The 20793-nt window shown below is 40.7% G+C and overlaps 3 protein-coding genes, 1 long non-coding RNA gene and 1 other non-coding gene across 13 annotated transcripts; 3 read left to right on the forward strand and 2 right to left on the reverse strand.

Moving 5' to 3' along the window:
* The first annotated feature begins 289 nt into the window (after positions 1-289).
* LOC6608212 (long-chain-fatty-acid--CoA ligase 3) lies at positions 290-17227 on the forward strand. 9 transcript variants are annotated; one of them, XM_032714423.1, is made up of 12 exons: positions 656-777; positions 1233-1259; positions 9115-9338; positions 10937-11072; positions 12415-12477; positions 12866-13304; positions 13372-13578; positions 14450-14924; positions 14985-15157; positions 15222-15485; positions 15546-15821; positions 15887-16041. In XM_032714423.1, exons 3-12 carry the CDS (start codon positions 9316-9318, stop codon positions 16039-16041), a joined length of 2211 nt encoding a protein of 736 aa, XP_032570314.1. In that variant the 5' UTR covers positions 656-777; positions 1233-1259; positions 9115-9315. The 9 variants fall into 9 exon arrangements, with proteins under 9 accessions (XP_032570315.1, XP_032570312.1, XP_032570317.1 ...); XM_032714424.1 differs by lacking the exons at positions 656-777; positions 1233-1259 and adding an exon at positions 290-333; XM_032714422.1 differs by lacking the exon at positions 1233-1259.
* Positions 5620-6426, reverse strand: LOC116800332. The gene is made up of 2 exons (XR_004361257.1): positions 5920-6426; positions 5620-5830 (listed from the first exon to the last, which is right to left on the reverse strand). It is a non-coding gene; the product is annotated as an uncharacterized LOC116800332 (long non-coding RNA).
* LOC116800331 (cytochrome b-c1 complex subunit 6, mitochondrial) lies at positions 11084-12117 on the forward strand. The gene has a single exon (XM_032714429.1). The coding sequence runs from the start codon at positions 11789-11791 to the stop codon at positions 12047-12049; it is 261 nt and encodes an 86-aa protein (XP_032570320.1). The 5' UTR covers positions 11084-11788; the 3' UTR covers positions 12050-12117.
* Positions 13580-14351, reverse strand: LOC6608213. Its single transcript, XM_002032922.2, has 2 exons — positions 13940-14351; positions 13580-13882 (listed from the first exon to the last, which is right to left on the reverse strand). Exons 1-2 carry the CDS (start codon positions 14272-14274, stop codon positions 13657-13659), a joined length of 561 nt encoding a protein of 186 aa, XP_002032958.1. The 5' UTR covers positions 14275-14351; the 3' UTR covers positions 13580-13656.
* Positions 17228-17644: 417 nt separating the features above from the next.
* On the forward strand, positions 17645-17727 carry Trnal-cag. Its single transcript has one exon. It is a non-coding gene; the product is annotated as a tRNA-Leu (tRNA).
* The last annotated feature ends 3066 nt before the right edge of the window (positions 17728-20793 follow it).

The following is a 20793-nucleotide window of genomic DNA, read 5'->3' on the forward strand; positions in this document are numbered from 1 at the left end:
TTCTAGACAGAATCATTACATTTTAAAAATCGTTCCATTATTTATTAACAAAATTATGACGAAAAACAGCATTGTGTTCTTAAAACAAGAACTCTTTGAATGGATTAATTTTCACTTGCTGTGCACTGCAATTCATCATCCACTGCAATAATTCTCTACTGTTCTTAACATTGATATTTCCAGTTTATTAACATTTAAAAAGTAACTATTATTTAAATTTGCCGGTAAGGCTGGATTTTTTAGTACGATATCTGGCTTATCGAGAACGGATGGGGTTATAGCTCCTTCACCATCTGGTAATACTGGTTGCAATTTTTAAATTGTTTTCGATGCGTGAGTAGATTTCTGGACAAGCCGTGGAATAGAATTTAGCAAGTATTTTAGCAAACGTGGGTGGCACGGAATGAGTGAAAAGGCATTCGGCGCAATGGGAAAAAATCAATTGTCAGCAGGAAGGTTGATTGCAAACGCCAGAACAACACACCCACACACAGGAAGGGGAGAGCTATCGTCGGCATTCGAGCAAGTCGCAAGTGTGTGCGTGAGCTAGAGAGCCAGAGAGAGAGAGAGTGGAAAAGAGAGCCGCGGCGAAGGAGAAAGAAAATAATCTCGTGGCAAAAGCGAAACGGCGAAAAAGTTCAGAAACAAACTTAACGTGATTTAAGAACGTTGTGCCATTCCGTCACTTCTGCGGGCGCCAAACTAACTTAAGCAAAAAGTCACTAAAAACAACATTGAAACGCAGTTTATGAAATACAACTCACGAGCGTATTGTGTGTAAGTAGAAAAGTGTTTTTGAGTGGCGTGATAAACACACCGACACACACACACGTACGACGCTGCCCAGCCTGCGTCTGTGTGAGTGCTCTTGTGCGCTAGTGTGCAAATGTGCAGTTTTGTGAAAGTTTTGCGAAAGTTTTATCAATTAAAGCGCAACGTTGACTATCTAAAATAAAAATCCGAGAGTTCCGAGAACAAACAGAAATAGCCGAGAGGAGGAAAAACGTGTTGAAGCCAAGGCAACATTTTATTTTATGCTGGTATTACGTGTGCGTCCGCGCGCCTTTGTATGTGTGTGTGCCCGTGCGTTCTTATTGGCAAAACGTCATTTTATATAATCGGTGTTTTATTTCGATCCGCAATCTGTTGCGATCCATTGCCTGATTTCTGTATTATACTCTAACAATCGTTGCATGTGTGCGCCCCCCAAAACTCTCGCAACTGCTGCTCAGAGCTGGGAACTAGACTCCATAAGAAAGGTAAGTCCGGAGCCAATTTCTCCTTCGCCGGCTTCCTTTTCCCACTAGGATGTCACGCCACCTTGTCTATTTACCCAATAAATCTTGTTTCGTGGCCAGGAGTCAACAGTCCTCCTCTCTCTTGACCCAATTCGAAAGCCACAGTGTTGGTGCAAGCGCAACTGCACTTTCCTTATGCAATTGGTTGCCATTGTCACCCAGGCGTATTTTGTTTGCTGTTTGTTTATTGATTTGTTTGGCTTTCGCCACTGGAGTACAGTCGGGCTTCCCAAAGTAGCTCTACTCTACGAATGGGATATCCTAGAGTGGCTTTTAAATTCCACTTGGAGTCACACTCTAATTAAATTCCAGATCGTAAATAAGTACGGATTAGACTCCAGCCTCCACGAAAACTTCTCAAATGAGGCAGTGCAAGCGTTTTATGGGGATTAGTGTAAATTCTTTTTATCGAGCGCGGACTGTCGCAAATAAAAGAAACAAACAGAAAACGATGAGCCAACAGTTATAATAACAACAATGGTATTACTTTTCAATATTTGTTTTGCATACTATTTAATTTGAATTCTTCTTTAAATTAGAGCAATGATAGCAGGAAATGATAACATTTATTTTGATGACTGATATTAAATCGTATAACTTATTATTACGGCCTTTAGAAAGAGTGCGTGCAATTAAAGTGGCCAAAAAAACATAAATTATATTACATTGTCTTGGTTAGCTTAGCTTCTCTATTTCAGACTGTCTACTGTAGCCTTACCGTTATTTTTAACCTGTGAATTGCATTCCTTCCCAAGGCAGTTTAAATTGTAATTAGATGCGGCGAGAAGGGTCCCATTCCAATGGAGACCTACGCACATAAACAAATCTCTCTGTTCGCTCTCTCGCTGCTCTTCCCCTTACTGGCTTGCACGTGTAAGTTTCTTGTAACGCGTTCTGCGCAGACTCGCTCTTAGGAGTCTCGCTCTCTCTTTGTCTCGGCTTGTTATACCAACTGAAAATCATGCCAGTTTTATCTGTGGCACCCGTGTATGTGTTGGCGTGTGTGTGACGTGTGTCATCTGTTTTCAATACCTCGCGACCAGCTGAGCGGTGGGTGGTGGGTGGTCGGTGGGGTGGGTGGTTGACTGGCTGGGTTGGTTGCACTTTTCCTGCCACGCTTTTGTTTCTAGGGCGCGGTTTCCATCTTTGTGCCGGAAACACGGCTCAGACATCCGTGGTGGAAGCACTTAATAATCGCAATATCGCTCACATCGCCGCTGCCGTAGTTATTCTGTAGGAGCGGGCAAACTTAGCCATACATCGCTCTGGGCTAGGAGTGATTTAATAGTTCATATACATATATAGATTTGCGATAAGCCTCTTAAAGTGCTTACACCAGACAGACGGACGGACGGAAAAATGAAGCCGTACAATGAGAATGTTACCTCCTGTAAAGCTCGTCCTTTATCCTTGAGAGAGTTTTAGATTATTTATTTACATATGTAGAATATTTAATGTTAAATGAAACAATTGTTAAGTCTAATGGTGCTTTAAACTCAAGTGCAAGTAAAGTTCACAACATTTTGCCTTTTAATCTTGCACAATTGCAAATCTACTTGATTGTTAAGAGGTATTTTATTAACAAGTTAATTGATAATGGCAGATCTACCCGAAATCGAGAGCTATTCAAGAGCTTACACTTACACATGCCTTTTGAATAAAGGAACGCAGCAATTGAGACGTTGTATATTAAAACACCTTGATAAACATGCAGTCAGCATTAATCAGGTGATCAATCTGTTCAAAAATAATTTAAATATGATTGTTTCTCCTTTATTACTGGTATCACTGTCTTGGTGTACATTTCAAAATGTTCAGACAGTTATTGGTGTAATGGATTCTTCATTAAATGGAGTACATTGGAATTTAGGAGCAGCAAAAACTCCAAATTAGAAATATCTGGTGGGTGGCTAAACGCCCAGTGAAAATGCTCGCCTTGTGAGCGGGCCACGTTTGCCGGTAGCGGCTTTCATTCATGGTCATGCCGCCCAGTTTTCCGCCCGTCTCTCACTTGCGGTTGCTCCATGTAAACAATTTGCTCTTTGACCTTTTACACTTCGCCCCTGACTCTCTCCACCATTCTCTCTCTCGCTCTTCGTCGCGTACCCACAGTGCAGTGCAGTACAGTACACTCACACATACACTCGCTTACATGCAACCGGCTCTCTCAATCTCGCTCTCTTCGCCGCACGATTCTTGTACTTTGTTTTAAGCTTCACGGCGGCACAATTTCCCCTGAAACTCATACGATTTTCAGCTGGTATATCAAAGGAAAAACGTGCCACATAGCTTGCCGCTTGCCACCCAACCACCCCATAGCACTCACCACACTGAACAAAATGATTTATAAAATGTTACTGAAACTACAACCTTTATCATGCAAGTTTGCTGACGAAATCGTTATACTCTATTCAAATACATTTTAAATGTGGCATATAGGAGCTGAAAATAAAACTAAAAATATTTTAAATTAATATCACGAAATAGTATATCGCATAAATAAATAATTCCTAATTTTGAATTCTGGTATATATTATAAAATTAAAATTAACTTTTGTATAAAGGGTTTATGATTAAATGAACATGAAATCTGAAATTTGTAATAAGATAAAATTGTGAACTGTGCAGGTGCAGTGGCTGATTTTTATTTTCCTTACGCCCATTGTCTCTCCGGGCGCTAAGTCAAAAATAGTCACGCGATGTCTGGGGGACTGATGTCTGACCCATACTCCGCCCATCGCCTGCCGGCAGCAGCCCCTGGAATTCGGATTCCAATTCGGGTTGTAACGACAATCTGTAATCGGCCTGTTGCCCAGCCCAAACCCCAAATGACAGTTTTTCCGACCTTTCAGGGAACTAACTTAACCGTTATTTTTTATCAGCTCGGTGCAACAGCTGCAGATTGCGCTACATCCCTTTAAAATTATAGAACTTTGCTCTTTTTGTGAATTCAATCTATAATTTTAATGTGTTAAAATTTGCGATGAATTCAAAATGAAGAGATCGCTAAAAAGTCCAAATTCGCAGAGAATTCACGTGGAAGATGAGCTCCAATTTTAAATAAAATAAACAAATAAAACTCCTATGAAGACTATAATAATATAACCCAGATAGATATTTCCTGAGTGCTTCATTTGTTCAAAACGTTGCTTTAGTTCCCGGTTCAATTTCCAGTCCGGCATACCAACCGAATTTTCTACCTTGTTGCGGTTTCTATGTTCTATGTTTGGCAAGCGTCTGGTTTAGAAAACAAGTTGTTTGTATTTCAGTTTCAGGGGCAGTGGCTCGCGAAGAGGAGCACAGACCACTGGAAGTTAAATCCCGCTGACCGTCGCGATGTTCGGCTTAAGCCCCCCTTTAATTTAAGCCCCTGGATCGTATGGGCATTATTTGTGTTTGTTTTAGTCATGACTTTGGTGGATTTTCTAACCGGTTTTCAGGCAGTACCGCTTCGATTAAACCGGCCGTTTGGCTTTGCCACTGCCCCCAACTCTCGCGATCATTGCCAAAGTCTGTATTTCCCTGGAAAATTTCACTCGAGCACGTGCTCGGCGGTGATGGTCACTCTAAAGATAAGTGCTCGCTTGTCTAGGTCATTTTTTTTTAGCGCTACGCAACTGCCTTTCTTTCACACACTCCCATTTACATACATGCATGCATACGTGAATGTCTCGAGTATTCATGCGATCTGAGCGAGTACAAAAGAGAGCGCGCCGATCTTTCTTCTCAGCGCCCGTGTGGGTGTAGGGCTCTCCTTTCTCTCTTTCTCCGCCGGCGGTAATCAAATTTATTTTCAGTTCGCCTCCAAAACACACCCACACACACGCAAGCGGTCACTCGTCGTTTGCTTGTTTGTTTGCCGTGTTTGCTACTTTGGCTCGATTTCATTCAGTGGAATATTCAACGCCCCGTGCAAAAGTTATTCTCACTTGCTGATGCTGTTGAGGTCACACCGGAAACATTTTCGAGTACTTGCCACAGTTCAAATTTCCAGTTCAAAATCGAATAATCTTTTATTCTTGAATGGAATATTAATATTTTTCACATAACTCCTGTAGAATTGGTATACATGAAGTGAACGGAAAAATTTGTAAAAATCGAATTAGAACCATTCCAACCAAAGCTGGAATTTCTAGTTACATACGACCATACGTTCTCCGAAGATCATTAGCTGATAATCAGATAATTACAATAATAAATAGCTTTTCTCTTACAATATCCAGAGAATGTTTATTCATTTACATATATTTTCTATACCAACAGGTTTTGCGTGTTCCAAAACAAATATTTAAAGCAAGCCACAAAACAAATGATATTTCGCTCTGTGTACAACTGTTGTTTTCTTTATTTCAATCTCGTTTGAGCAATTCTTCTCGTTTTTATTCGTGTACTGCGACTGCAAAAAGTATTTTTATTTCGGACTTTGACACAGTCATACGATGATTTCGTTACCCCATTATTCGCCAGAGAACCGCCGCTCGGGGGAACGCAGCAGTCGGCGGTACGGCAGACAGTCACGTAACGCCGTCAGGCTGGAAATAAGTGAATCAAATGTTGCAATTTAATTCACATTTTGCAGTGTGCGCACTCGCCGCATAATGGCGCGTTCTCACACACTCACATCACTTCACTGCCCCGTTTCAATGTCAAGGCAGTCGGTAGTTCCCGTTGCTATTTCCCATAAGCGCCGACGACACCTTGACCAAAGTTCAAGTGGCATTTATGCAAGCGCTGGAAGGTGCACTTCCAATTGTAAACAATAACGCAGCTGATCGACGGGCAATCGCAGCTACGCAGGTGGTGTACAATTGGAGCTGGGAAAGTGTTACCCAAACAGCAAAGGGAAAGGGTTGAGTAACTCTTCGAGTTTGCTGCTGCGCAACTTCCACGGCAAGGTGAGGGGTATGCCGAGTTTCGTACGAAACACGAAAATGAAGTCCACGTAAGTGGACACGTTTTTGTCTGAGGCATTTCTGGTGACGTGTTCTTTGTGTGTAGTTAAGGCTGCCTCTTTGTGGCTGTTCCGTACAATTAGTGGAGAACGCTCTGCACTCGAATGTTGGCATTGTTTGGCAATTTCGTAATGTCTGCGCTGGGAGCTAAAAGCTTGGATCTTGGACTTTGACAGCTCACTGTGTTTGAGGTTTCGGATTTGTGAAGTTGCAGTTGCATTCGCGTTAGCAAAATACAAATAACAGTCTGTAAACGTTCGCGGTATGCTCTACTTTGTACTCCCTGCTTTCGTCGCGATTCCAGGTGTATATTCTGATTAAATCAAGCACGACGTGTTTGTTTGCCCAATGCATTTCAACCGCTTGCAGTCTGTCGTGCAATGAGCGCAAATAATAATAGCAATCAATACGAAAACGGAAACAGCAACAGTTACAAGTACCTGCCGTTCAGCGGCAATTAATACAAGGTTTGTGCCTTGTCTTAATAGAGGTAATTAAGTGAGTTTCACTCTGAAATTAATAACAGTTCGTAGTCTGCGATTTGCTGAATGCAGACTGCATTTTGCCCGTTGATTAAGTGAAATTGGTAACTTGGTAACCACGCGATCTCCGAAAATGTTCTAGTGCATATCAGTTTGTGTGAAAACTCGAAATCCTGTTTTTCGAACGTTCATTTTACCTTAACCGTGAAGCTAATCGATAAATTACCCCTATCGAACCATAGCATTCTAAATAACTGTGTGATTATGCTCGGATTTTATTATTACCACGACCAATTTGAAGTTTAACCTTACTCGACTGTCGTTAAAAAAGAACATTTTAACAATGCTTAAATTTGGGAGTGTTATTCTAAATTTAGTTTCAATCTGAGTGTTTTTTTTTTTTGCCTTTAAAAACTCGTTTGATGGCTGACGACCGTCTGTACCGGTTAAAGAGCTCGTTGTAAGACATTACGCATACGCCGGGTGTGTTATCTAACCCACAAGGTTTACGAATCGGGTCGGTTCTGATTCAATCAGTTCTCGGAGCAGTGCTTATTTAGGCACATCCACCATAATTTGTTCACATGTGCGACATCGCATATCGCCGACCAGAGGGTCGGTCCAAAGTTCGGATTACAGTAATCACAGGCTTAATGTGCACAATTTCCTTATTGTTTTCAAGCGGACCATGATTGCTTAGTTAGACAGAACACTCGGCATAACCTTTGCATCCAACACGCCATTCTCTGCAATATCGTTTCACACATGGGTCTCTTTTTGTGTACTTAGAGCTTCAACTTTGCCCCCACGGGCTCAAGTTCAGAAGGGCTGCAACTGACCCATGGATATGTGAAGATAAACGATTTGATATTCTCTTTTATTTTCATTCATTAACCTACAAAGGCAGTTTTACAACTTTCGCCCATGTACGCGTCGTTTAAACGTTTTGAACTTCGCACAGTGGTTTGTAAAAGAATAAAATTGAGAGCTCTATTCGAGTTTCGCTTGAAAAACTACAGCTGTTTATGGTGTCTGGATTTTCTTTGTGCTTGAACTTTAAAAGTGCTGATTTTGTTTTCTATATTAACTAGAAAGAATAATAAGGTTACATAATAAGTTATTATAAGCTTGAAAGAATTTTTGAAGAATGTTCTTTTTATTGATTATTGAGCTGAAATGAACCAAATTTCCACTCTATAAACCACTTTCCTGACCCACAGTGCTGATTGTTTTGCATAGCTTTTTCTTTCGCATATACTTTGTTTAAATACCGAAATGTGTTGTTGTTTTTGTTTTCGCAGCCTTCATCTTGTCTTCATATTATCTTTCTTCGCAAACAAAAAACGTATTCCACAACGCTTACGGTTTCGACTCTTCTGCTTAACCATATGTCAGGGGTTCGAGGAAAGATCTGTATTTTGGGGCCAGTTCAATGCACTCCGCCGGAGCAAACTCAAACGGAGTTTCGACTTCGTATACCCTTTTGTTTTGTATCGCTCGCATGTCATGTGATGTGCGAGTTTTGAGCGGTTGCATAAGAGGCGAACTTTGGCGCCCTGGAGTGGAATGCTCTTCGCTGCTTATCAGGAACGGCAGATTCTAAGGTAACCGTTTGGTATCGGCTTTCAGAGCGGATAAACCTTGGTGCGTCGGACTTTGGCCCTTGCCTTCAACACTTGTTTATAAACGAAGAAAGCAAAAACAGCGCTTTGTAAGTTGTGTAAATGAATGCCAAAGAATTTGTTTAGTTTCTATTGATGTCCCCGACCTATGCCAATGTTTCTCCGCCTAGCTAATGGGCGAAATGAAAGAGAGAGTGAATTTGAGGGGGTTGAGAATCCGATTACGCAATCGCTCTCTTGGTTTTTAAAATTGTCTGCCTAATTTTACATTTTCCCTATATACATATACATATACGTATATTCTCTGTTAATACTATCTTTAATCGTTCTTTATGTTCTTATTATCAGCGTTTCGATATTCTGGCAAGTATCCAGAAATGCCGAATGCGTAACAACAACTTGTTTGGACTTCAGGTTCTGATTTGATTATAATATTTACGAAGGCTGCACAGTTGGATAATTGGAAAAAAATATATTAACGCGCGGTTTGATTATAATAACCTATTTTAAGATTGGCAATTGGGAAATTACTATCTGTACTAAGATAATATAAGCTAAGCTAGATAGCGGCTTATAGAATTATGTTATTTGCTGTGTGCTCAAAGGTGCTTTGTTATTATGTCATCACACACTTCGGTATCGGTATTTAATGCAGCAATGCTGATTTCCATGACTTCCTCGTCTGCTGTCGCTCCCCATTTGTCGTCCTACCTCATTAGCACTACATAAATGCATATATTTGTTCTTTTATCGGTTGCAGGTGAAACTACAAACTGAACATCCATCTGGAGAGGAACACCTGACATCATCCTCTTATTGTTGCGTCCATTGTTCGTTCGTTCTTGCCATTAATCAGAGCTGGGCTCTTTTGGAGGATACGCCTCACACCCACCATTTTCACTACCGATCAAAAAACACTCATTCAATTCATAGATCGGACAAGTAGAGAAAAGGCAGCAAGATGTTCATCGAAGACGATGCGCAGTAAGTAAAGACATCTATTATATAAGACCTGTTTAGTTTTGAGCCCGTTTTACGTGTGTTTTTGTTTCATAAGTACATCACTCAGTGTAAGCTTGCGGTTGTGAATTTTTTGGAGTTGGGAAGTAATATTAATGTATTGCATTCCATTAAGAACGCTGCGTCTCAAATACAGAGGTATTTTTTTATGAGTTGTCACTTAGCACCTGGACTTTTCACCTCTTAACTTTAAACATTCTATTTGCGGTTTATTAAATTTCTTTTTACATAGTGCAACCTTTTAAGCTCATTGGCCCGGAAAATTGACGTCATGCCATTTTGCGCAATCCAAGTTCAAGGCTTTCGTTCGATTTGCTTATCAGGTCAGCACTCACACACGATGTCTTTATCAAGTGTGCAGTTTTTTTTTTACTAGGAATTATAAAAAGTGACCAATTTTGAGCGCGCTCTCGACCGGCTTATAATATTAAATTATATAATTTTATATAGATACTTGTGAAGAAGTGCGAATCTCAGCATGACTCGTTTCCTATTTAACTAGCTTCTATCTTGGGCTTGGTATGATACTAGTAACTGGTTTTCCATTTAATCCGCCATCGAGCGATAATCAGTAATCAGCGGGCGAAATTCTTAGTAAAATGCTTTACAGTGTATTAAAATACATCCTGTAGCGCTTTAATTAATTAGGCATTGCGATAATAAGCTTATCTAGTGTTCTGGTGGCAGTCGTTCAGATTTATAAATCAAAATTTAAAAATATTTGGCATGAGGTTTTTGTCCAATTTTAATTATAAATAGCGTGATAAGAACGTTTAAAATGACGGCAGTCCTTATGGAGTTGCAAAAAAAGTAAGAGTTCCCGACAAATCTTTTGGTTATTTTCGGTTGTCGATAAGCACAAAAATAAACTAAAGATAATAAGTTTAAGAAAAGAGCCATTTAGCCGTTGGAAAAATTAGGAAGTACTCCACCCAAATTGGGTCATCATTTTATAAAGTATTTGGGCCATAAAGATTGCTTCAAGATCAATGAAATATTGCAAATACCCTTGATTTTTGACACGTTTTATGAAGTACTTGGCAAGTCAACTAGATTGGTTTTAGATGGCAGATAAGATGCCGGACGTATAAAAGGGTCCAGAATAGTGCCAGACACGCACTTAAGTTTCGGTTTATTACAATGGCAGAATTCTGTGCCCCAAAAGAGTAATGATTACTAGCGATTCGGACTTCGGCGCTTTAGTGCTAAGCAATCTCTAGCTGATAAAAAGCCGAACACCTTCAGAGCTCTCCACCGGTTATCGCCCGTTTGAAAAGCGTTTTCTGAGCACCGAGAACCAAAATGAGCGTGAGAGTGTCTACCCCTTTTCCGTCGTCGGACTTTCAAGACCTGCTAACTAACAGTGGCAGCAGCGGCAGGTGGTGATATCAGTTGGTTTTCGGCTTGCGACGGCGCTACAACGAGTGGGTGGGTGCAATGGGAGAATGGTTGCAGGAGCCAACCGGGCGAATACTTGACGAGGCGGGGAAACCAATAGTTCTACGCCGCTGAAATTTGCATACCAATTGGCCACTAATTTGACATTTCTATTGCCCTTTCAGAATGGACAGCTTCTGGGTACAGAGCGCTATTGGCGCGATCAAGGCGATCGCCTTCGTGTACGACATCATCACCCTTCCGGTCTACTTGGTGCTCCAGAAGCCCTGGAAACGCCGTCAGGACTCGCGTCGCGTGAAGGTAAGTGCCTCGACAGGACTCGCCACAAATCTGGCTAGTTGAAACGAATGGAAAAAGCCACAGACTTACCCGGCCAATCGGTGCGACGACGGGTGTAACTATCTCTAGAATCGTGTAGTTGAAATACTTTCGACTTTGCACTGAACGTTCCAAAGTACAGAGGCCTGGCTACTTAGCTACAATCGAGTTGTTTTAGTTTTTATTAAAAAAGTGCACCCTCGGTTATCAGTTTCATTTAATTCTTTTCCGCATTTATTTCCCTCGCTTCGAGCCTTGTTCTCGCCAGGTGGTTTCTTTATGTTCATTTCATTGTCTAATCTATGTGGATATGACGACTTTTGATTTATTGACCAGGTCCACTATTTCCACAATCTATTTGCCTTTATCAGGGCTTTGCTTTTTATGCGGCAATTATCATATCCGATTAACTTTCTTTTATTTTGCTTTATAATTCCGCGAGTGTCAGGACTTACAATTCGACAATTGCATAGGTTGTCAGGTTGAAATCGCAGGTGGTCCTGATAACAGAATCATGAAGTTAAGAAATCGTAGAATATATCTACCTTATTTTGAAATGGAAATATTCACACATAGTAGGCTTTGGAAGTGAGACATCCCTAGCTCTCAGCCCAAAAATAAAAAACATTTCGAAGTGAGTGTTAGCTGATCACAGTTCCTGCAAAATAAATTAGTCTTGTTAACTGAAAGCCTAAGGCATGGCGTTTAATAGCCCGGTTTTGGTGCCTGTCCTCAAGGCCGATGATGACGAAGAGGAGTTAGTTGATCCGCAAGCAGCCCTTAGGGAGAAGTGCCAGGCCAAGGGTCACATTGGGTCCCTGTACAACAAGTATCAAGAGTGCAATGATCGTGTGAATGGCAAGTCCAAAACCACTGAGACGTGCATGGAGGAATTGTTCGACTTCGTTGCTGAGTTGGATCATTGCGTTGCTCACAGTCTCTTCTCGAAACTCAAATAGTTTCAAGTTCTAGCAATGCTTAAAACTAAAATTGGCAATTAAATAAAGGAAGCATACTAAAATATAAATATTTCCAGCATTAACTCGTTTAGGAAAAGTCCCACTTATGGGTACACTTTTATCTGATTTTTCACTATCTAAATGGAACGCATTTCGGTTGGCCTTTTCAGTCGGCTGATAAGGTTTATGGGTTACTAAGGGTACACCAACGTCGGAATCTAAGATCGCTTGCATTGAATATTTGTGTGCAGCTTGCTATAATCTTTAATACGAGTTGAGTGCCTTAATCAGGGATCAGCAACTCCATGCAATATCAAAGCTAACTAGTTTCTCATCGCATATCTCAACTCCTCCTTCCTCTACAGGCCAAGCCCATTAACCAGAAAATGTTGGTCGATGAGTCCAAGTACGCGCCGGATGACATTGAGGTTTAACTTTTGCAAATGTGTTTTTAATTATTTAGTTATACTATCTGTTATGGAACATACACACATTACACGAACACACACACACACACATTGGGGCACCCCCATACAAAACACACAAACAACACACACGCACAATGAATGTTCAAGGGACTGGTTGGTTATCGTACCCAGAGTTGAATCCCCTGTTTGGAGACTTTTGGTGTTGGTCAAAGAAACACGATCTCCTGAGTTATGGCCCTCACCTCAACAAACCCTCGAAAACTCACATGTCCGTTATCTCTCTGTCGATTCTACTTTGTGGTCCCTCCCCTAATCTGGCGTTTCTTTTTTAAATCGCAACCTCTAACACGACATTAAACTAATCGCCACGAATTCGCTCATTTTCCAGGCAAAGATCGTGCGGAACGATGACAATGAGCTGACCTACCGGACCACGGATCCACCACGGGATGTCCACGTGAAGATGCTGCAAGAGAATATCGACACCCTGGAAAAGGTATTCAACTATGTGGCCAAAACGTACACGTCGAAGCGTTGTCTGGGCACCCGGCAGATCCTTAGCGAGGAGGATGAAGTGCAGCCGAACGGTCGAGTCTTCAAGAAGTACAACCTCGGTGACTACAAGTGGAAGACGTTCACCGAGGCGGAGCGCACGGCGGCTAATTTCGGGCGCGGTCTGCGAGAACTCGGCCAGAAACCACGCGAGAACATTGTCATCTTCGCCGAAACGCGAGCCGAGTGGATGATAGCTGCCCACGGATGCTTCAAGCAGGCTATGCCCATTGTCACCGTCTATGCTACGCTGGGCGATGATGGAGTTGCTCATTGTGAGTAAATTGGATGATGGATTGGATATGAATATGGTTTTAAAATAATATTTTGTTCTGTTGCCAGGCATCACCGAAACGGAAGTGACCACGGTTATCACCTCCCATGACCTGCTGCCCAAGTTCAAGACGCTGCTGGACAAGTGCCCATTGGTGAAGACCATTATCTATATTGAGGATCAGCTGCAAAAGACAGAAACCACTGGCTTCAAGGAGGGCGTCAAGATCTTGCCGTTTAACCAAGTTGTCAAGACAGGACAAGACAGTAAATTTGGTACGTTTTGAAAGGGTCTTAAAAGATGATTTATTTCAATGTCAATCACACGATAAATTTGCTAAAATGCATCGTGTTTCACACCGAAAATGGTGTGGGCTCGACGTGTTCACCATCGGCGTTATCCTCAGGCGCCCGAGCCGTTGCCATCGATGTGGATGCAACCGGCTTCTGCACATCATTATCATCCACAACATTGCTCATCCTTTCGAGGTCATCAATGTCATCTTTTTCGGTTACTCTGTTTTCACTATCAGAGCCTTGGGCTAATTCTGCTTCCGGCAAGTCGTTGCAATAGCGCCATCTAATCGAGACAGAATGTGTTGATGGGTCATCCAGTGTTTTAATCTAGAACTCTCACCTCATGTCAGTACTGGAAAAACCGACGGGTTGCAACAGAATCGGCTTTGTTTGATCTACATATCCATGCACAAGACTGGGACCTGGTCCTATGTTCAAATCTTCCGCCTTAGCCTCAAGGGTAACTCCTTCGGTTATCTTCTCCTCGTCTCCTACTTGCTTAGAGGAATATGTGCGATACGCCCGAAAGATGAGAACGCCGCAGTATACGCCAAATAGTGTAAAAAATACGAAGCAGCTTCTCGGCTTTCCCGACGTTGAGCCTAGTAAAGCATTGCATTGTTGGACACAAGTCAAGGGCGTTAGGGTAATGAATTCCTCAAGGACTTCAGCCATTTCGAATGGTGTCTGAACTAAAAAAAATCACCCTACACAATTTGGAGAGTTATTTTTGTTTACCGAAAGTATGCGCTTTTAATTCAGCACTGAAATGTTGACAGCATATGTATAGCGTGCTATGAGCAAGGAATTTGTTAAATATTACTAATTTACTTTATTTTGTATCCCACAGAGCACGTTCCACCAAAGGGCGATGACATTGCCATTATCATGTACACTTCCGGCTCCACTGGCACACCTAAGGGTGTCCTCCTCTCCCACAAGAACTGCATTGCGACAATGAAGGGCTTTGTTGATATGGTGCCTATCTATCCGGATGATGTACTGATCGGATTCCTCCCCCTGGCTCACGTTTTTGAATTGGTTGCGGAAAGTGTGTGTCTCATGACTGGCGTTCCAATCGGCTACTCGACCCCCCTGACTCTGATCGACACTAGCAGCAAGATCAAACGCGGGTGCAAGGGCGATGCCACCGTCCTGAAGCCCACCTGCATGACTTCGGTGCCGCTGATATTGGATCGCATTTCCAAGGGCATTAACGATAAGGTTAACTCTGGCTCGGCGTTCAAGAAATCACTTTTCAAATTCCTTTACCAGTACAAAGTCAAGTGGGTGCAGAGGGGGTACAAGACGCCGCTGATTGACAAGTAAGAACGATGTGCTCATAGGATCATGAGTTTATAACTAAATCTTATATTCATTTACAGACTGGTGTTCAAGAAGGTGGCAAAGCTTATGGGTGGCAAAGTGCGCATTATCATGTCCGGCGGAGCCCCTCTGTCAGCAGATACACATGAGCAAATCAAGACCTGTTTGTGCTTGGAGCTGATTCAGGGCTATGGCCTTACGGAAACTACGTCTGGAGCCACTGTCATGGACTGTGAGTGATCGCAGAACGACCTTTCTTTTAAAAAACAAGTAACTGACTTTACACCCAATACAAGACCGTGATATGACCTATGGACGCACTGGAGGACCATTAACTGTCTGCGACATCCGTCTAGTCAACTGGGAAGAAGGCAACTACCGCGTCACAAATAAACCTTATCCCCAGGGTGAGGTTCTCATTGGCGGCGAGTGTGTCTCCCAGGGATACTACAAGTTGCCCGGCAAGACCAACGAGGATTTCTTTGAGGAGGATGGGTTGAGATGGTTTAAAACCGGCGACATTGGCGAAATTCAAGCTGATGGCGTACTTAAGATTATTGGTAAGTTGTTTAGCACAGTGCTTTTTCTTTCCATTTTCTATTATAATACGCTTTTTGCAGATCGTAAGAAGGATCTGGTTAAGCTGCAGGCCGGCGAGTATGTTTCCCTTGGCAAAGTTGAATCTGAGCTGAAGACTTGCGGAATCATCGAGAACATTTGCGTATACGGAGATCCGACAAAGCAGTACACAGTGGCGCTGGTCGTCCCCAACCAAAACCATTTGGAGGAGCTGGCACAGAAACATGGCCTGGGTGAGAAGACCTTTGAGGAGCTGTGCTCATCACCGATCATAGAGAAGGCTATTCTCAAGGAAATTGCTGAGCATGCGCGGAAATGTAAGCTACGATGAAGATTTTAGTATTTTTCAATGTTTTTAATAAAAAATTTTTTAATCTTATAGGTAAATTGCAAAAATATGAGGTTCCCGCCGCCATCACACTGTGTAAGGAGGTCTGGTCACCGGACATGGGGCTGGTAACCGCCGCCTTCAAGCTGAAGCGCAAGGATATCCAGGACAGATATCAGCATGATATTAACCGCATGTACGCCTCATGAAAGTCAATGTACTAAGTCAGAGGTACCAGATACAGCAACGACAACAACACGCAAACATTAAAGCAGCAGCAATGAAGCTAGTGTGTACTAATTGTTTTTAGTAGCACCCCACACAGCATAAGCATGCATACGAAATCCAAAACCAAACTAGCTTAAGTCCTAAAAGATCTAAATGCCGAGCAGTACATGCAGGAAAACGATTAGCCGCATGGCGCATGTAAAGACAGACAGAATGTTCTCATTTTCCTTTTTCGTTTCGTTTTATCTTATTTGCTAGAAATCGGATTGCTCGTTTCTCATTTTAATAAAGTTCGTCAAAGACTTGTTTGGCAGATATGTAGCTGAAGCTGGGCTTGGAAATGCGCTGTGTATGTGCTAGGAATGCTGTTGAACAGATTGGCAATGATACTGGTAATGATAACTGAATGCCGATGATGAGAAGGAATATTGTATACTGTACAGTTTTCGGTTTATAGTACATTTTGTGGCAAATTTATATTGCAGAAAAATACTTATTTTTATATTAAGCTTAAGTGGTTGCCTATTAATTATGTACATACGATATACACATCCATATAAAAGCATATATGTGTAAAATAAATCTAATATTTAGTGTACTTCTCTATGCTAAGTTAAATGTATGGAATTCTTGAAGTAATGAAATGTAGACAGCAGCATGAAAGCGACTTGATTATGAATTAAAAGCGACAACTGAAAGTAAAGAACCTAAGAATTTCCCTTGCAAATGCTTCTTTTTGGCGCAGAGTAAAATGCATCTAAACACAAAAGGAACCATCCAAAAATTACTTTTAATTACACAAAGGCATAAAGGTTACAAAGGCAATTGTAATATATATTTTAGCTCAATTTAGTTAAAAAAAGGACATGAAATGAATTTTACGAAATATATTATGTAAAACACGTAAAGAGAAAAGTCAAAATTAATATGCAACAAATGAAAGACTTAGTACCAAAATATAAAAAAAAACACTGGAATCACTAGAAGGCCAACAAAAACGCCTATATCTAAAACTAAAAAGTAATAACATTTGTTTTAGATGTGCAAGAACTTTTTGAATAAATTGTAGTCATATTTTTAGTTAAACTATGTATATTTAGGAAACGTTTAGCAATTTTCTGTGGAAACGTTACGTTTCTTTTAAATAAAATTCAAATGATACAAAGATGCAATTTCGACTTCTTTAAAAATCACGAGGGAAGGCGTGTGGAACTCGTATCTCCGATTTTGTCACCCTGATCAAATAGGTCATTGTTATTATAACGAAACGAGTTACGAGTAATAAAGATGTAAGACAATTATTACACATAAGTATCAATGCATTATAATATTTTTGATCGTATGAAATACTGGATAAATGAATAAACGAAACTATTTTTTAGTTTTACTTAAGCGGTAACTTGCTTATATGTTTGAAATGGGGATGTATTTGAGAACATAAATTTATCGAATATCTGGACTGAAATCGAATTTTTTTATCGATCAATGGTCAGTTCATCAAAGCTCACTAGAACTTTTTACTGTGCTTTTGACTAGATCAAATGGCTTGTGAACTTGTTGGTGCGCAGTCCACTCGGCGATCAAGTCAGGATGGCCGAGTGGTCTAAGGCGCTGCGTTCAGGTCGCAGTCTACTCTGTAGGCGTGGGTTCGAATCCCACTTCTGACAAGAATTTTTTTTAATCTTTTTAACTTCACCATTAATTAATTACTTATTTGTTCTTCTTGCCACGCCGCGGTCAGCGTTAATTGCTCTGTGCAATCCGCAAGCTCGACGGATTCGCTCAGCCGCATTAATTTGTTTGAGCCTTTGACTTGTTCGCTTGCACTTGTTTGTCAATGTAAATGACACAATTAGCACGCCTCGCTGCGTCCACTCGGTGCAGTGTTTACTGTAGTGTCGTTGCCCCGCCGTGCCGTGTTTGCTTGCCCCCTTGTCTCTGTTTGCTTACTCCAACGGCTTTGAGCATTTTTAAGGTCGTCCAAAAACAAGGAATGGTTAATGTTTTAATGGCAAATAATGAGCACCCGGGACCATCAGTGGTTTAATCAAATTTTAAAACCAAGTTGCTACTAGTGCACAGTACTTTACCGAAGCACTTATAGAAGAGCTGGCCCACAATTTCACACATAGTCACCCACAAAATTAGTTTTTGAAAACTTTTTTTAATTTTTTTTTTAAATATGAAAATATATAAAACAAATGCACAAATGAAGTAATGCCTAAAGCATACATATAAAATTTTCGAAATACGCCATATAAATATTAAAATTTACAGACGCAGAACGGGATACATGATATTGTATCTTAAAGGTATAGTCTAATATTGTAAATCTAGTAATACTGTTTAATTTTTTAAATACGTTATAACACCACCCTACCACTAATATCTTAACCTGCACACCTATTATTATGTCCATGAGTGTACATGCAACTCAAGAACTGCAGGAAACTAAATAAGAATTTCACCACAGAATGGCACTCCCCCCCAAAAAAGATTCAGAATTCCGAGACTTCAGCTGAATGCGATGACACTAATAAAATTAATAGACCATGTCTGACTGACGGAGAATGGGGAATATGGAGCACAGCACTCCCCATAAACCCACAAGGATTCATACTCAAACGTCACGCTCAATGGATTTTGAATGACAGACCATGGCTCAGGAGGACGAGAAGTCGCAGATAAAATTGCCAAAAAAAAAACCGACACATTCCGGAAAACGATAAAAGCTCACATATTGTTTTTTATTAATTTATTATTTCGGATAATGCTCATCCTCATTTGATTAATATGGTTTTAAAATAGAAATTATTATTGGGAAAATAAGTTGAAAAGATAACAAAAGGAAATTACTACATAGTAGAATGTGAGATTTGCAATCAAGTCGTACTGATTTAATCAGAGATACTAAGCTTATAGAAGATGCATGGAAGAGACCAAAATGTTAAACAGATTCGAGCTAAGTTCAAACAGAAAAAGTTTCAATAACAGCATCCCATACATATTTATGCGTATTTGCAACTGAAATGCAACTGCAGATGCATCTACATCTACAAGAACTGGAGCTGCGTCATTTGGGTGGATGCGTGACTGTGGCTGTGCCTCTGTTTGATGCATTCTACAAAACGAAACTTAGTCAAATGGGAATTTGCATCGGGGCGGGGCTCTGACCTCTCATGACACATTCTCCATATCTGGCATTTGCATTTTTACTGCAAATTCGAAATCGATTGTGATGTTCCCTCAACGGACTTGGGTTACATCTCTGTTTCCAATGAGATGCGAACAATGGGCAGTGCACTGACTGCGTTTTATTGGCCGGGAGCAACAGAAGGCCATATTTGCTGGGATATTTATCTAGTCAATGTTGTAATCTCAATACTTTTGCCCACCATTCCATTTCCGCCCCCAGTCCTTGTCGAACACGTCCTTCTAATACGGCGTCTGATTTCCGCTTTGCGCTCCGGCGAACTGCGGATGACGGACTGGGACTGACAGCCCGTCCGTGTCAGTGGGCGTGTTCCCATGTCCTTTCCAGTGAAAGTTGTCTCTAGACTTTCACCGTAGAGAGTGTGCCAGTTACTTTCGATGGCATTGAAAGCGTACTTTTGCAATTGATGAATTAAATGCACTCATTTGTTGACACACAATATTAATGGTTACTGGAACAAGAGAGATTTTATTCTTATTCTATTTGATTAGTTTACTTAATTGCATTGTCATTCATAAACTTAATGCTTAATTATACACTATTGAGACTTAATTGCTAAACAATGCATCCAGCTCGAATTTATAATCTGCGCATTTGAAAGTATATAATTAAATGTGCATCAGCGTGCGTAGATGCAAGCAAAGTTTTTGAGACAAGTCGGATGCCTCCTCGAAAGCCAACTGCTGCGCTTAACAAGAATTCTTTACGCCGTGTTGCACATTTTGCGAATGTTGGCAAGTTCAAGCGGCTGTGAAAATGCACACGCTTTCCGCCGGCGGAATGGTCCATGCTGCTCCCCGTTTTCAGCAGCTACAGCCATTTGATAAGCATCACTGCCACTATATAGCTGTTTGAACGACAACAAAATGCCGCACGTGTTGCAAGTTCATAGAATTGAACAACTTTCTCTATGAGCCAGTGCATTAATATGCCGTTTCGCAGGGCATGACTATTTTAACACACAACAGTGGGGTAGAAATACAGGTAATGAACATTCTAATAAGTTCTTAAATTTGTTTCAATAGTATCGGGATTTTAAACCTTTTTTTTTAATACTTAATAAAAAAATAAACATCAAAAAATCTGAATGCCATAAAATGTTTGAATCGGAATTATGAGTAATTAATACTATACTATATTCACACTATGAACGCTGTGATCTTGGATAATTGAAATAAAAATACTCACAAAAACAGTAGTAACGCGAACACTTTTGAAAAGTGGTTTGTTTAATTTTGTCAATTTCTATGGAATTAAATTTTAAATTCGTACTCAATCGCACTCATCTCATACTCAGAACTTAATTTAAATAATTATTGTGGTAGGATAAATTAAAAATATTATATATATTTAAGTAAAGCAATTTACAGTATTTAAATTATTATTTATAGTTCTTTTATTTATTTGCACCTCTGCCAGTGGGGAACATCGCACAGTTTCCCCTTTTATCCCGTTTATCTGCACCTGCATTTCTCTCGCTCTCTTTCAGATAGTTAACGGTAAAGTTGGTACTCTAGAT

This window comes from Drosophila sechellia, chromosome 2R, assembly GCF_004382195.2.
Source record: "Drosophila sechellia strain sech25 chromosome 2R, ASM438219v1, whole genome shotgun sequence".
Classification (NCBI taxonomy): domain Eukaryota; kingdom Metazoa; phylum Arthropoda; class Insecta; order Diptera; family Drosophilidae; genus Drosophila; species Drosophila sechellia.

Coding starts and splice junctions, on each gene's coding strand:
- LOC6608212 (XM_032714421.1), top strand. CDS start 749: ATGAAATACAACTCACGAGCGTATTGTGT. Junction 14,925..14,984: donor AAGACGCCGCTGATTGACAA/GTAAGAACGATG, acceptor ATTCATTTACAG/ACTGGTGTTCAAGAAGGTGG. Junction 15,822..15,886: donor TGCTGAGCATGCGCGGAAAT/GTAAGCTACGAT, acceptor TTAATCTTATAG/GTAAATTGCAAAAATATGAG.
- LOC6608213 (XM_002032922.2), bottom strand. CDS start 14,274: ATGGCTGAAGTCCTTGAGGAATTCATTACCCTAACGCCCTTGACTTGT. Junction 13,883..13,939: donor TTTTCCAGTACTGACATGAG/GTGAGAGTTCTA, acceptor TGTCTCGATTAG/ATGGCGCTATTGCAACGACT.
- LOC116800331 (XM_032714429.1), top strand. CDS start 11,789: ATGGCGTTTAATAGCCCGGTTTTGGTGCCTGTCCTCAAGGCCGATGAT.